The 16,253-nt window shown below is 36.0% G+C and overlaps 2 protein-coding genes across 3 annotated transcripts; one reads left to right on the forward strand and one right to left on the reverse strand.

The window, feature by feature from the left end:
* Positions 1–92: 92 nt before the first annotated feature.
* Positions 93–3,562, reverse strand: Myd88 (myeloid differentiation primary response protein MyD88). 2 transcript variants are annotated; one of them, XM_076527368.1, is made up of 7 exons: positions 3,123–3,562; positions 2,458–2,666; positions 1,972–2,168; positions 1,600–1,695; positions 1,269–1,396; positions 1,034–1,202; positions 93–956 (listed from the first exon to the last, which is right to left on the reverse strand). In XM_076527368.1, exons 2-7 carry the CDS (start codon positions 2,571–2,573, stop codon positions 451–453), a joined length of 1,212 nt encoding a protein of 403 aa, XP_076383483.1. In that variant the 5' UTR covers positions 2,574–2,666; positions 3,123–3,562; the 3' UTR covers positions 93–450. The 2 variants fall into 2 exon arrangements, with proteins under 2 accessions (XP_076383483.1, XP_076383482.1); XM_076527367.1 differs by having other exon boundaries at positions 3,009–3,562.
* A 1,812-nt stretch (positions 3,563–5,374) lies between these two features.
* On the forward strand, positions 5,375–7,691 carry c12.1 (spliceosome-associated protein CWC15). Its single transcript, XM_076527374.1, has 3 exons — positions 5,375–5,714; positions 5,867–6,173; positions 6,293–7,691. The coding sequence occupies exons 1-3, from the start codon at positions 5,584–5,586 to the stop codon at positions 6,533–6,535; spliced, it is 681 nt and encodes a 226-aa protein (XP_076383489.1). The 5' UTR covers positions 5,375–5,583; the 3' UTR covers positions 6,536–7,691.
* The last annotated feature ends 8,562 nt before the right edge of the window (positions 7,692–16,253 follow it).

Raw genomic sequence — 16,253 nt, forward strand, 5'->3', positions numbered from 1 at the left:
TTGCTTAGTTTAATCGGTTGCCGCGCAACGAAATCATATTCATATATTTTACCTACAGAGGACTCTTACTTTAATTTCTGGTGTTCAATAAATTAATAACAATAACAAATACTTTATTTGATATCTGATATGTAAGAAATGAATATGTACATATACACAGATTGACTTCAACAATAGTTTTGTTTTACGACTTATTAATATAATTAAGGTAAAAACTGACACGTGACACGTAATCACATGAAATTATAGAAATTAAATTAAATTCATCAACGACAAAATATGAACAACGTGACGTGATATTGATCTGTTTTTAACAGATTTGAAATGATAGTAACAAGCAGGTTCACGCTCTTTGAATGCCAATGATTTCACGTAATATGATATTAGAATGTTTCTACATCTAGTTTACTTGTATAATGTTTCAAGTAGATATAACATTAGAAGTCTATATTATGATTTCACGAGAACTTTTCTTATGTACTTGCTCATAAATTTTTTCTTCGGCTTTTTGTTCGTGGAATCCATCGAAGTACTCAGAGAGTCGAGACTTTGAAGTGACGGTAATCTTACTGATTCTGCGATTGTATTACAATCTTTCGTATGGTCTTCCGGTTTCGGTTTTAATTTTTTCATGAATTGTTGCAGAGAATTACTAATTTTTTTTAAATTATTGTCTTTTGAATCATACGGATTCTCATTCGAATTAGGAAAATTCTCTGCAATGTCCACCTTTGAACTTTTTGTATGTTCTTGGTTTTGTAATGGTTCTGACTGTTTAATATTTTGTTTCTCAATGTCTCCTATCGCTTGATTTGAAATTTGTATGGAGTCTCTCAGTTTTCCCCAAAAATCGTACAAACCTGCTCTATAGTAATCTACAGTGGACACATAATTTAACTGTGGTGGTAACTGACATATTTCATAACGACATGGTATAACTTTTCTCTGACATTTTTCTGAAATCAGAAAGAAGGTAATGTTAAAATATATCTCAAGACCATATTGTATTTATTAAAGCATCAATAAGACATACCAATACTTAGTGCTTGCGCATAGTTCAAAAAAAACTTATTTCCTGAAGATTTTAGAAAATTTGATGTAACTATGACAATTAATCTATTGCATCTTTCAGAGATTAATGTCATGACAGCTACATGTTCGAATGTAATACCAGCAATTAAATCACGATCTTTTATACACAACTGAAAAAGGTAAGAATTCCATTTACAATCTGTTGTTACCATTACGCGTCCATTTTACTTATTTACCTTTAATTTAAATTCATTTTCTAATTTATTCACCATTTCAGTGGCAAAATGCAGATCTTCGTCGGCATATAATAAAAATGCATCGTAATTTTGATTATCAAGCCCTCGTGGCACTCTAAGGACATCATCTATTAAAAGAATAAAATTATGTCAAGGTTATTTCAAGGTCAACATTCTAAGTATTTTTTTAGAAAAGAAGGCTACGTGACAATTACACGTATACAACAAAAATATTAAGAATATCGATCTTAATAATATACTTCGAGACATTAAATTCAATGAGTTGCCTTATTGTCTTCTATAATAAATTGCTATGCTTTGGAAACTTTACCTCTAGTTAGAAGGTTTTCATCAACCTCATTTTCAACTACATTGGCTGTTGTTAGAGATCTTTCTACTCCTTCTAAATACTTTTCAGCATCCCTTTCTATAGCAAAATTATAGAATAAGATGTATATAAATAGCTTTTAAAAGGCTAATAAAATTAATATCATTAAATTATCCCAAAAATTCCTTTCTAAGATGCGCGTTTAATGCTGTTATATAAATTAAATATACATAAATAAAATAATTATCTTTTTGTTAATGTTTAATCAATTCTTAAGTATTCACTTGTTTACATACATTATCCTAAATTTACATTGTGTATATTAATCGAAAATACAACAAATTTTTGAGACAAGTTAATACTTTAAAGACAGACCAAAAAGTTCAGAAGTGTCATCTAAAATATCCCATCTATCAAGCTTTCCCAATATTGCTTGAAAATCATTAATTGTAATGTCCTTCTCCTTATTTTGCCAAGATAATAGAATATAATTAGATGGATCTGGATGTGATGTCAATAATGGCATCACCTCTCCACCCAAATTGGATAAATGAGCAAGACCTCTCCAATCCCTAAAAAAAAGATCGAATGAAAGGTATGATCATCAATATTACATTTAATAATGTAATTATAAAACTATGTAATCAATAGGCTACAAAATAACATAACAGGAACAATAAGAGGATTTAAAAATATCAATATATTATCCTGAATGTACTAAAATAATTCCATGAAAATGAAAATATATTTGATTCCTGTTTCTTGCAATTGATGTAATTTTTTTATTATCTTAATATACCCATAATTAATACAAAATGCTTGGAAAAATAAATGGTTTAAATTAATTTGTCGATTACTTACCTGGGCAAGCCATTCTCGCATGGAATAATTTTTGGAGGATTTAATAAAGTGGAGATAACTTGTTTGGACTCTTTAGACAGAGCAACAAGTGGTACTGCTGACAGGTTAGGTGTCATTTCGTGTCTTCGATTTAGCGTTCGATAATAACATCAAGAAATCGTATGATTCCTTTAACAATTTGTAAGAACCGTAAGGGCAGCACTGTTTAGCTATGAAGCATCAACCAATCAGATTTCTCTACCTGCTTCATGCTACAATAATGTCTCTCTAATTGACGCTCAAATTGTCCACAAAAATTGACAATTTGGGAAGTGGAGATACGATTATTCGAGCCTTCCAGCTCATTTTTATAGTTGTTGACAATTCGTAACTATAAAAATGAACCGCAAGGATCGAATAATCGTATCTCCTCTTCCTCAATTGTCCATTGTTGTAGACAATTTGAGCGTCAATTAGGGAGACATTACTGTATTAAGTTGGTTACTCCCACTTCGCTCACTAAGGCGAGGCTCTCTGCTCATACACAGGAGATTCTTAGAATTTGTACAAACTTTGATTAATGATTCTGAGCATCTATGCACTCGTCAGCCTTCCGTAATTATCAGTAATTATTATGGTTCGTTACGCTTTTTTCAACAAAATACTTTTCACAGACTGACACTAACCTCGCACCAACTATGTATTTACAGTCGTTAAATGCAGAAAAAAAGAAGCAAGGAAGGAGCAACTGTTGAAAACATCATTTGGTAACATTAAACAACTTCTACATGTCGGTCAAATCTAGCCTAGAAAGGGCAGCTTGGTTGTTTTTAAATTTCACGAAATGTGGAAGAGACCAAATAAAACTAATTGCAGGACAATAACGAGCGTAGAAAGAGCAGTTATTTAAGACATTGTTCAATGAAATAGGGGACAGTCGTTGAATTGGTATAATTTATAGCTGTCATGAACATTATTTTGGAATTAAAAAACAATTATTTACGATATTCTACAATGAGACATTACAACTTCTACTAATCTTATTTTAATGACAGGCTTGTACCTTCGACTAATTTCGCATCTATTATTGGCCGACTACAGAGAATCGAGAGCGTGTAATGATAGAAGTAAGCAATTAAAAGTAATCATAGAATAATAGTAATCGAAAAAGATCAATTCTTTGATAGGTCATACAGCATGTTCTATGCATTATTTCAGAAATTTCGTGTTATTAAAAGTCTTCAGTCTCTCGTGAAAGTCCCTAGTCGCGCCGAAAAACTTTTTGGGAAATTTCTGAAAAACTACGAAGAAGCAATTAAAAGAAATTACAGATCAGCAATGGGCAATTAAAGAGCAACTGTTTAAGCCATCGCACATTGAGTTAGAGCAATTATTTGAGTATTATGCCAATTGATATTTGGCAACCATGATCGGCACGTGCTCTTAGTTCCTTATATATTTGTTTATTGAAAATTCATTGTTTATTGATAGAATTGTTGCCGATGGAAGGATGAGAAATTGATGAGATGAAAAAAGCAATTCTTTGGTAGGTCATACAGCACGTTTTATGCATTCTTTCAGAATTTTCGTATTTTTAAAAGTCCCCAGCCTCTCATACAAGTCACTAGGCATCTCAAAAAGTTTTTTAGATATTTTTCGAAAAGGATAAGTGAGCAGTTAAAACTAATTGATAATCAATTATGAGAAATTAAAGAGTAATCTGTTGAGCTATGTTTCATTAATATTAGTTAATATGGTGAGCCAGCTTCTCATGGGTGATGTTCAAGGCTCAGCGTTCGGCAACGCGTGTTATGAGTGAAACTCTGCGAGAAACCAGAGCCTCGACCTTCGTAAGGAAATTGTTTAGATTTAGGTTACAGGCACCTGATATGTTTATACTAAAATAAAGATAAGCAATCTTCAACTTTCTAGTCTCTGTTCGCATTTGGACACCTCAAAATTATTCGGATCCTTTCGCATCTAGCATATGAATAAAAGATCCACAAAGATAATTGAGAATTTAGACAAATTATCTAATAACAATAATAAATTTGATAGTTCTAATATAATTTTTTATGATTTTTATATGTATATTATTGACCAAATTACGTGCCAATATCTATTGTGATTAAAAAGTTATACAAAAACGGTATTGTATTCCTCAATTCGCATCACTGAAAAAATTATTATAAATAATTATAAAAATTATTAAATTTTAATTTTTATTAACATTAAAAATATTTAGCTTTTCGGTGATTTTTGTATGCGTTGATTAACAAAAACAAAAAGTTAATTAACAAAAAGATTACTCGCTTTTATATTTTACATACATATAAAAAATACACATTTAGAAAGTAAAAGATAGTTCGTAAAATTATATTTAAACTAAATTAATGTTTAACAAATGCCAAAAATATTGAATTACCTAAAGTTAAGGATGATTACTTTTTAAATATTTTTAGTGAAAATTTCATTGCAATACCTCAAATAGTTCAAAAGTTATAAGAAAATGTCACTGCATTTCTCGATCCGGAGAATACATACATATTTCTATTTGAATTGAGTTTCTTTTTTTTTTTTTTTCTTAATAGAATACGCTGGTGGCTCCATCTCGTATTTATCAAGCACTTACATATCTCTAGATAATACCATTTATGTAACGAAATCTGTATAGCAGATACCGACCAGTTGAATCCGTAAAGTCACGTGACTTAAACAACTGACTGCAGGCATTTCTATACGGAAATTTCTCGTACAGAAAAAAGATATTTATTTACATTAATACATTGTTTCTGCACTCCAGTTTTTTTCAACTGAATGTCGTTTGTCGGAAGAAGCTTGATCAGTCTTAATTTTCTAGGTCGGTAAGCAGCTATACTGACTCACTAAAGTCATCAAGGTATTACATCTATTCTTATTTCTGGACTATGGTAATAGGTTTTCCCCGGCTGCATTGGTAATGCAGAATTGGAGATAGAAACTCACATTGTACAAGCATTCACACGGATTTCACGTTTATGACGAGACTGCAAGTGTACGATTTATCGAGTGATCAGCTGTGTTTTGAAAAACTTTTACAATTCTCGCTACGAAAAGAACGGAAAAACATTGTAGATTAGGTGGAATATTTTCTAATTTCGATTAATAATGACTACAGCTGCTAGACCCACTTTTGAACCTGCTAGAGGTGGCCAAGGACGAGGCGAGAAGGATTTAAGTGCTATATCAAAACAATACAGTAGCAGGGACTTACCATCTCACACTAAACTAAAATACAGGTACTTTATATTCTTTCAAAAAGTGTGTATTCAGCTCCTGCGGTTTTACTCTTTATTTTTATTTGGTAACCGACGGAATCTAACCTTACTTATCAATACATTTCTATATATAATATGGAAATGTTACTTATTTCAATGAGTTTTATTTTCAGAGAACATGGACAAGGAACAATCGAAGAATTGCGGAACCGTGATTTCCGCAAGGAATTGGAAGAACGTGAACGGGAGAGAGAGAAAGACAAAAGTTCAAATCGACGGATGATAGAGCCTGCTCGAGAAACTTCTACAACAAGCACCAAAAGACAAAAGATTGATCAAGTTCCAACAGCCAGCTTAGATGCAGACGATCCTTTAGATGATGATGATTCCGACTCTGATAGCGACGAGGATGATACTGCTGCTCTCTTAGCTGAGTTGCAGCGCATTAAGAAGGAAAGAGCAGCGGAGCAGGCCAAAAAGGTGCAGCTCTTGTCGAGTATTCACCAGAAAAAGCATAAGAAAGAACAAAATTTTCACATTCGACGAAGACACTTCAATTATATCTATTTAATTGAGTAATATATTTCTGTATTTTACAGGAAATGGAGAAAAGACAGGAAGAAGAAAGAATAAGAATGGAAAACATCCTCTCCGGTAATCCTCTGCTGAATTATTCTTCGCAGAGTGCTCGTACCGACATGAAAGTCAGGAGACGATGGGACGATGACGTTGTGTTCAAGAACTGTGCTCGCTCGGAGCCAAAAAAGAAGCACGACATGTTCATAAACGATTCGTTGCGTAGTGAATTCCACCGTAAATTTATGGAAAAATATGTCAAGTGAACAGCCACCGTGAAAACTCTATTACATCTGTACATAGCTTTAAATTAGCGTACAAAAGTTCGAATTTCGCCTTGACAGAAGTATAACAAGAGTGTTGCGCGTACATTTAAGGACAATTGTTTCGACCACGTTTTCCATATTGTGTACTCCGGTACCGGCGCACACAAGCGCGTCGCTCGATTATACTATTTTCTAACGACCCACAAGATACGTTCGATTAAACATGAATACTCTACACGCTACGTTCGAATCTGTTCCAAGGTATCCTGGAGCGTATTTAATCTCTCGGCTCCCTTCTATCGTTCTAGTAACTATATGAAACCGTGGCGGACGTAAAAATAAGCGGAAAAATATTCGGATGCAAGGAGGAAAGAGTGGGACGAAGCGGATTGAGGTAATGTGTATCGGTCCGGCCGGCTGTGTGCATGTGTGTGACAGCGGATGAATAAGAGGGACAGGGAAAGAGAGAGGGGCCGAGAGGCAACGCAGAGGCGGAGCGAGGAGGACAGCGGTGCTGGAGTTTGTCCAGACAATGTAGGTACGTGTTTCGGTAGCGGTGCGATCCGGCCTCGGCGGTGGTGGTGCTGGTGGCGGCGAGCGCGTGTAAACCGCTGGGTCAAGTATAACCGGTCCCAGAGTTCCCGGAGCAGCCGGAGGCAGCAAGCAGTCTACCGGTGCGACACGCAGCTGGTTATCGCTGGTAGACTCCCTGGCACCGACCTGGCCAACTAACGCAACAGGGACACACAAGGGGCCGGCCCCGGCTCGACACGGAGCGACAGAGACAAAGAGAGACGACGAGTTCGCCGGTAGATCGCCTCGAGATCATTTCTGAGAAGAGATGTGTTCTATCTCGCCGTATGACTGATCGATATACTTCGCGTCACCGAATTGCTCACCCCATTGATCCACTCTATTTTCTTAATCTCTCCGATTCAGCTTCAATTAGACACCCGAAAGACACCGCAACGGGTAGATTTGCAAAATTTTTTTTGCTGTACAACAAATCGGAACCAAAAATGCAGAGTTGTCGCGAGGAGTTTGTAGAACAGTCGCGTTCCAGGAAGAACAATAGCCCCGAGAGAAAGACGCGTACCTCCTCCGATCGAACGATTGTAACGAAAGTTTAATAAAGATTCGGATCAACGGTGGAAAAGATTTGTGAATTTTTTGGACCTCCAACGACACGCTAGCCTCGTTATATCAAGTGCAAACTTTCCACGAGCTGGAAACTCGCACGCGGTCGGTATTTCATCTTGCGAAATTGTTTATGAGCCGATGTATAGTTACACTCGCAAATGTGCTATTTAAATGGAGGAGAGAGAGAGAGAGAGAGAGAGAGAGAGAGAGAGAGAGAGAGGAACAAATTAGCAGAGCTGTCTACCTTATCTGTTAAACTCACCGAGTTACATAATGGTATGCAAGGCTCGTGACAACCCAAGAGTTCACTCAGCCGCAAGGTGAAAACGAGGTGGTTTCGTACTTTTCCACGTATAGCCATCGATACACCCGTCCGGTGTATCTTTCCCACGACCGCTGCCAAATCGGCACCCACGCGAATTCAGTGAAGCTAAAGTGACTTATTCTACGGAACAACGATCCTGAAGAGCTAAGACCGATCGCAGGAACGGCACTTTTAATCTTCTCGCGTCTCGCAGAATTTCAGGTAAGTCGACACGCTCGATAAACGACCGCCGAAATTCCTATTTCACATTCGAAGCAATTTTCGAATAACTCGACTGCGCGGAATATTCACTTTCATAATAATCGTCGCTAGCAATGCTACGTATGTAGTCCGGCCAACGTAATCGTAGTATAAAAACAAGAGTTCTGCGAAACTGGAAACTGGCTTAGAGAAAGCTTTCTATTTATATAAATGCAGTTCATTAAGTAAGACTAAAAATGATCATCGAATTCATCGTTTCTTCTACATAATTCAACGGATCATATATAAACAACGCTGATCCTCGTAATTCGTGTCACACATTTTCGCGAGATTTACACGCTGAACACGCAGTTTGGCGCTGTTCAATAATTTGTTTGGTAATTTCCAGCTTGAAACGAGCGAAACAATTGCAATAATTACTGGAGCGATGGCTTTTACATCCGCCATGTTCCCCAGACTCGTTTAGAGAGTCCATTGTTACATGTTTAATCAATACTTTCGACACTCGGGGTGGTTGTTTTAACAGGACTTAAAAGAGTGTTTTTTCTAGTTGGAAAACGATCGAATAACGGTAAGACAATGAAAGACGCGGCGAAATGCATCGATCGGCTTGCGAATGGATCATATTTCGAGGACGGTCGCTGAAATTCGGATGTTCGCCGTGCTCCGGGCCCGTTGTTATTCTTGACCATATTTTCTGCCGTGAAATGTAGCGAATCAACGGGGCACTCGGTTGGACGGCTGAACTAAAGTGCAGAGTCGTCGAGTTTTCTTTGAGAAGTTAATCTCCGGGGGAGGGATTTCCCCGGTGAACGCACCTCTGGATTCTGCAGCGGCCGATGCTCGACGGGAATTCGCCCTGAGGGCACTCTCCCTTCCTCTCCCTCTCCCTTTCTCTCCTCTCCTCTCCTCTCCTTCTTTCCCTTTAACTCCTTTTTTTTATTGTTGGCTCTCTACCCTCCCTCCATTCCTCTCTCGCACACTCCTCTCTCTTCTGCTGCCACATTTTTTATTTACCTCCTATATTCCTCTATTTACTTTATTTATTCCGTAGCTGTTTCTCTTGGCCGAGAATGAGGGAGAGAGAAGAGAAGGGACAGGGAAAGAGAGAGAGGGAGAGAGAGAGAGAGAGAGAGAGAGAGGGTCGTACGCAGGTGAGAAAGAGAGAGAGGGAATAGGGGGTGGGGGCAGGAGTGAACTGCCAGGGATCTCTTGCTTTTCTTCAGGAGCTTCATCCACGGACGTGTAGGATGACGAGCCAGGGCTGTAAGCTACCAACGTTTTATTGGATCAGCCGATACGCATCGATAATGATACTTTTCGGATTATCGCACCGGAAATGAACCCATTAAAGCTACCTGCGCTCAAAAAGGACGCACCCGATGTTCCGGCGTCTCCAGCGATCTGCTAACGGGAGCCCCAAAATTTCATCTCTCGATTTGTATGTTATTTAACAGACGAGTTCAAATAACTACGTCCAGATTTTTTATTTCAGAACCGAAGGCATAAAAATGCGACGACACACGCAGTCCGTCGTTCCTCTATGTGTATTTGTTGAATTACAATTCCAAACCGGCGGAAATAAAATGTTTGGATACGATCGACAAATCGGAAATCTTTATGCAAAATAAAAATTGTTTGCATCAATTGCAAGAACTAGGGATTATATGCGGTAAATTGTCCCTAATTTTTCTTCAGCTTGTAAACAAGAATGGACAATTTGGGAAGAGGAGATACCGATTATTCGAGCCTTGCGTCTCGTTTTTATAATTGTTGACAATTGGCAACTATAAAACTTAGCCGCGAGGCTATCAAGGGTATCTCCTCTTCTCAAATTGTCCATTTCTGTTTACAAGCTGAAAGCTGTTGCAAGCTGTTTACAAGGAAAATTAGGGAGAATTTACTGTATCGAGTTCTTTCCTCTTGTAACGATTTCAATAAGCTGGAACTAATTTATCGATATACTCTCGAATTCTCCTACGCTGTTTGACACTTTGAAGTACATTCACTTCTTTCTGTCACGAATTCATAAAATTCGCAGTTTAACGATCAATAATTGTGAAAATGCAGCTCTTCTCACGTCGATACTCTTATCGCGCAAATATTTTCTGCGAATTTTATACATTTATGACTAGACCGCGGATCATTATACAGATTCCAAGTTTCATAGATCATTGAATAAAAAGCAGAACTGGGAACACGTTCAATTTACTTGTTATTGCAAAACATCGTGTCATAGAAATGAAATAATAATGTTATCGCTAGACTGTGGATTTCTATGCAAAATAATAATTGTCCCAGTTAATCGTAAGAAATGTAAGTCAGATAAAAATGTCTTTCCTCTTTTAATAATTTTAATGAATTGTATATCGTATAAAAATATTCTCAAACTCTTCTAACGTCTTTATCTGTCACTGTCCATTAACTTATTTTTTTGTATTCTAGAAACGTGTAATAAATACCATAAATGCATGAAGATCAACAATCTATTTATGACAAAAACGGGCGAAAATCAAATAAGTTTAAGATTAAGACAGAATCAAATTTCATTTCGCTTCCGCCTCTTGCAACAGATTTGCAAAATTTTGCAGAAAGGTTCGCAGTCTAATGACAATTATTTACATAAATAAAGATCTCGAGAAAGGAATAATCCGTCGTGCCAACTTTTCCTCGTTCTTTATAAATCGGCAACCGAAGGTGAGAGTTTGCTCGACCATGCGCAAGTGGTATAAAAGTCCCGAAAAAGTTGAAGACGAACGCATTAAAATCGGCTAATTTATGAAATCGTACGCGTTTACGGTAAAAAGCGACCGGCACTGTTAAAACCGCTGCAAAAACGTCACCCGGGGCCAGAAAATGGCTCTCCGGTATAAAATGCCTTGATATCACCTTTAAAAATACCTCTTCAATTTCTATTCGGGCTCGTGCATTATTCATGAATGAGAAAATCTATTTAAGCCCGGGCCGAAAATGTTGCAGATTTTCTAGAGAGCTTCGGACAGCTTACAGCCTTCCCGCGGAACAAACTTTGTCCCCGTTCGGCGCGCGAGCAAGGAAATCGTGTCGGGTAAACAAATATTTCTTGTAACAAACTGGATATTACGAGCCTTGCGCTGGCTTTATTGGCAGATTAATGATACTACCGACTCAGATTCGCTTTCACCGTCGTCCGCCCACCCCGGCCCCTTTTTGCTTTTATGGCCGGTTGCGCATAAATATGACACACGGCTCACTTTTTTTTTACTTGTTTTTTCTCTGTTTTCTTTCTCTAGAATCCTACGAAAAATTTGCCGATCGTTCCACGTCTTTGGACATTTATTTCGACGACGAGCCGCGCGTCTTTAGATCAGGATCGAGCACGCTTTATCGATCGTTCGACGAACGTCAGAGCTGGATCATTTTTCGGACCGATTTCTCGAATATTTTTTTGCTTGAACTGTTCCTTGGGGTTTCTATTCTTTTCGACTTTTCAGTGTGCGTTTTAATGGATTTTGTCGAGAAAAGTCCGACAATCGAAGTTCTGAATCTAGATTATTTTCTTATTCTTTTTTTTTTCTTTTCTTATTCTTTTGGTTAAAGTTTTCCTTGGGGATTTATATCTTTTTTCGACTTTTCAGTGTAGATTTCAATGGATTTTGTCGAGGGAGTCCTGAATCTAGGAATGTAATTCAAATATAAGTCCTGAATTCATTTGTTAAAAAGTTATGCGCGTCTAAAGTTGACGAATTTCCAGCGTTTTTGACTGGTTAGCGCGCCATATTGATGCGTACTCAGTCCAGAAACGTAGTTTATAATGAGAAACCTACATAACCTTGACATAACTTTTTAACATTAGATTGCCGGAGCGAGTTGATTTGACTCATTTACGATTTTTTATATATATAAACTATTTTTTAAAAACATATGTTGGTTTTTAATAGAATTATGACCAATATTCGTTTTATATAACCAACATATGTTTAAATAATAATTATTTAAGTTTTTCCATATATATAGCAATAAAATCATAAATGAATCAAATTGACTCGCTCCGGCAATCTAGTGTTAACAAATTAATTCAGGACTTATTTTAATCACATTCCCAGATCGAGGACTTCGATTGTTAAACTTTTCTCGACAAAAATCCATTGGAATGTCCACTGGAAAGTCAAAAAAATAGAAACCCCCAAGGAAAAGTTTAGTCATTCTTTTGTCTCAAATATCTATTTCACCGTTAGCTTTACGCGTGGTGAACTTCATTTGCTAATGACTAATTTAATATGAGGATTAAAAATAGCGATTAGTCGTCGGATTTTATTTATTTACGAAAAAAATGAGTAAGTAAAATTTAAATCAATGCAAAGTTTCAAAAGAGTTTATCGATATGAATGTATCATTTTGTACAACTATTAAAGGATGAAAAATATTTAACTCTACTTTCAGTTTAATGCAGTTGAATCAGAAAATTTGGATTTTGCAGAAACGGTCGCATACTGATAACGATTATTCCAAAAATTGTTTTGGAAAAAATAAGTAATACAAAAATCTGTATATTGCCAAAGTTAAAAGTATTAATTAGTTACTATTTCATGTTTGATAGTTATCATTCGACTTTTGTTATTTTGGTAGTTCATAGAGGTTATATGTATATGAGAGCCATCAATTTTTGTTGCTCATAATATTATAAAACATAGTATATTATACTGTAAATTATTTTCCGATATACAGTGGCATAACTGTTTTAATTAACTTAACTAAATGATAGAGGGACTAGCCTACTAGATGCGTGACCTGTACAGTGTAAAACTTTCGTAAATACCGAAATCTGATTTACGTCATTTAATAATTCACGACCGTGTTTGTAAATGTCAGAGGCTAGGTCAAACTTGATCGAAGCGTCGAATGTTTTCAAATTTGATTTAGCCGCCAACATAAACGTTCGATGCTTCGGTTAAGTTTGACCTAGCCACTGACATAAACATCAAATACGTCTGTGCTGATATCATCAGTAATTTTTAGCATTTACATTGACGAGTTATTTACAATGTTCGCGCGGTGATTTAGGGCGCTCAAGCACCGTTCGTGAATCACCGTGGATGAGGAAAAGAAATAAACATTTAGACAATGAAGATTTCGATACTAAAATATCGCGAATGACGCGAAAATATTGCGGTCTTCATTTTAGTACTAGGTTGAATCATATGTACACCTTCTGATCTACTGTTTTATAATAATGGGTAACTGCGGATTATTATACATTTATAGCAAAATTGAGTAGTTGAAATTTAAATTAGTAGAAAAATTAGAAAAACTGAAAAATCTCAATGAATTATTTTCATTGTATTATAATGATTCACGAAAAAATTAGTTTGCTATTTAGTTTCGATTTAATTAATATAATAATCGTCTGTATCAATTGCAGGAAATCGAAACTAAATAGCAAACTAATTTTTTCGTGAATCATTTTTTATAATACATTGAAAATAATTCATTGAGATTTTTCAATTTTTCTAATTTTTCTACTAGTTTAAATTTCAACTACTCCATTTTGCTATAAATGTATAATAATCCGCAGTCTCCCATTATTATAAAACAGTAGATCAGAAGGTGTCCATGACCATATATATATATATACATAATAACATTATATTGCATAATTTAACTAATAATTATAGCATCGAATTTATTTGCGTTTCTCAATGAAGATTGAACATTATAAACGCAAGTAGACTGTAACGTGTATAAATCTCGTGTAATTGATTATTAGCAGCAGCTTTCGAGAGTTAATAATCACCCTTTTATCGTGATTGATCAGAGTTGCAATGCTTCTTCTGTTCAATTATAAAAATATTCATCTTTTACTACTCTTCTAGGTATATGCTATTAACCCAATCAACGATGAACTGTTTAGGAAATTTGTACCAGAAGGACACCATCTTGTAGAAATAAAATATGAATACTATCAATTTTTAACGATATAAACGTTGTGTTATATTTTACAATTTGTTTGAAAATCTGCAGCATCTCATTACTAGACTGCGGATCTTTATGCATTTATGGCACATGTCACTTTTTCAAATTCAAGAAAACGCATAAATCAACAAGGTCTAATTTTATTTTAATTCTCCTTGTACGATAAGTAATCTTTTAATTAACGAAGGCAACTTATTTTTACTAAATCAACCATACCAACAATTGTTGATATTGAGAAGACTTTTTCACAGGAATCGATCGAATGAACTTCTTAATTCGAGTTTATGTTACAATAATAAAAATAACAAATGTCACAGAGTCAGAGTAAATTCAGTATCATCGTTAGCCTGCGTATTTTACGCATTAATGGCAAAACTAGATCGGGCAAGTACAGAAAAGTGAAGGTACGAGAAGAATTTCAGAATACTGTTACATTATTATCATATTATACAGACTATTCAAAGTAACAATACATTTTTATTTAATACACGTTTTATAAAACCGATGCAGATAATTTTTATTCCACAAAAAGAGCTGCTGTCCAGTTATCATCCTTCCAAGACGACACACGTTAGTCGTTTTTGGTGCTCGGTAGACTTAGGATTAATTGAATTAGAACGATCTTAATTAGAATTTTTGTGAAACGACATATGACAATTTAAATCCACAGTGCGTTGATTACTTTACAGACAAATTTCGGAAAACGAATTTTTCAAGCCGAAGTCTGCGTTCTCGAGGCAGCACCGGAAACGGAGGACAGTTTTCTCGATGGAGCTGCGCCGGCACGCGGTTATCGCGTGGAATTCCGCGTGGCTGGTCGGAATGGCTGATAAAGATCCCAGGGGTTGAAAAACTGGAGGAATTTCCAGGTTCGGTCGGCCGCCATCGCACAGTATTTCTTCGTTAACCCTGGTCTCCGGCACAACGTTAGAGAGCCGAGTAACACCAACGATCAGGGCTGGTGAACGCCGCCTACTTCTTCGGCAGGGGCGGTCCTATCTCTATGACCCAGGGCCGTGCAAATGCTTTCGAAAATTCGGTGGACTGGCCCCTTGTTCGAGACATTCCACCGGATCGCATCCTCCAACCACTTTCATTTCTTCCATTGCTTTTCTGCGTCCTTCGGAAATCTCTTGCGAGTTCTCTTGCCGTTTAGACGACATAGACGTTCAATTGTTGTACCAGTAAGAGGAAATATTACGATCCTTCTAAAATAATATACAGCGACTGCCATTAATATTCGGACGCTCTTTAAGACGCAATAACTTTTTTCAAACTAGAATAAGCGATTTGAATTTTTTTTCAGGCGATAGAGGGACTAGTATACTAGACAATGACTAAACTACTTCGTTACAATTTTGCTACTACTTGTTTTTTAACTTTTTTATCCGAGTCTATAATGAAAATGTAAAAAAAGTGCGTTTTGTAGATCTCGGTAAGTTATATGCATGCTGAAAATTTCATCGAAATCGGTTAACGCGAACTGAAGTTACAAGCATTAAAAGATTGTAAAAATTGAAAATTTCTCATATTTGTCAAAAGTCTCAAAAATCGGGACAAAACTGCGATTTTTGCGATCTTTAATTGTTTACAGCTCATACCAAGGTCAACCGATTTCGGTGAAATTTTTAAAATAATTGTGGAACATCTTGTATAATATATAATATATCTATAAAACACATTTTTTTTTAATTTTCGTTACAGGCTCAGATAAAAAAGTTAAAGAACGGGAGTTTTTCTTTTCTTTTGTCATTCTAAGCAATAACAAGATTTAAAGAAAGCATTCTACTCATGGCCTAGTAGACTGATTGCTATATCATCTCAAAAAAATTCAAGTCGTTTAGTCCAGTTTTAAAAAAGTTATTGCGTTTTGAAAATTAATATTTTGTCCGAATATTAACGGAAGTCACTGTACATAGACTACGTTATAACGCGATAACGCGTTACGTTCTACGTATTCGTGTTACAGGAAATCGTGTTGCACGAAAATTTTCCCCTTAAAACACGAAGAATATTGCAATGCGAGAAATCGTTCAACAAATTCGTGATGTAATTATAATTAGTGAGATAAATCGGGAAAACACTTTTGTATCGCGTTGA

The sequence above is a fragment of the Megalopta genalis genome, chromosome 19 (assembly GCF_051020955.1).
Source record: "Megalopta genalis isolate 19385.01 chromosome 19, iyMegGena1_principal, whole genome shotgun sequence".
In the NCBI taxonomy this organism is placed as follows: Eukaryota; Metazoa; Arthropoda; class Insecta; order Hymenoptera; family Halictidae; genus Megalopta; species Megalopta genalis.

What these genes read in the sequence shown, in the direction of transcription:
- Myd88 (XM_076527368.1), bottom strand. Translation starts at nt 2,573, where the DNA reads ATGACACCTAACCTGTCAGCAGTACCACTTGTTGCTCTGTCTAAAGAG. An exon ending in TGAAAACCTTCTAACTAGAG is followed by an intron (nt 1,397 to 1,599) that starts GTAAAGTTTCCA and finishes TTCTTTTAATAG; the next exon opens with ATGATGTCCTTAGAGTGCCA. An exon ending in AAAATGAATTTAAATTAAAG is followed by an intron (nt 1,203 to 1,268) that starts GTAAATAAGTAA and finishes TACCTTTTTCAG; the next exon opens with TTGTGTATAAAAGATCGTGA.
- c12.1 (XM_076527374.1), top strand. Translation starts at nt 5,584, where the DNA reads ATGACTACAGCTGCTAGACCCACTTTTGAACCTGCTAGAGGTGGCCAA. An exon ending in CACACTAAACTAAAATACAG is followed by an intron (nt 5,715 to 5,866) that starts GTACTTTATATT and finishes TTTTATTTTCAG; the next exon opens with AGAACATGGACAAGGAACAA. An exon ending in CAGCGGAGCAGGCCAAAAAG is followed by an intron (nt 6,174 to 6,292) that starts GTGCAGCTCTTG and finishes TGTATTTTACAG; the next exon opens with GAAATGGAGAAAAGACAGGA.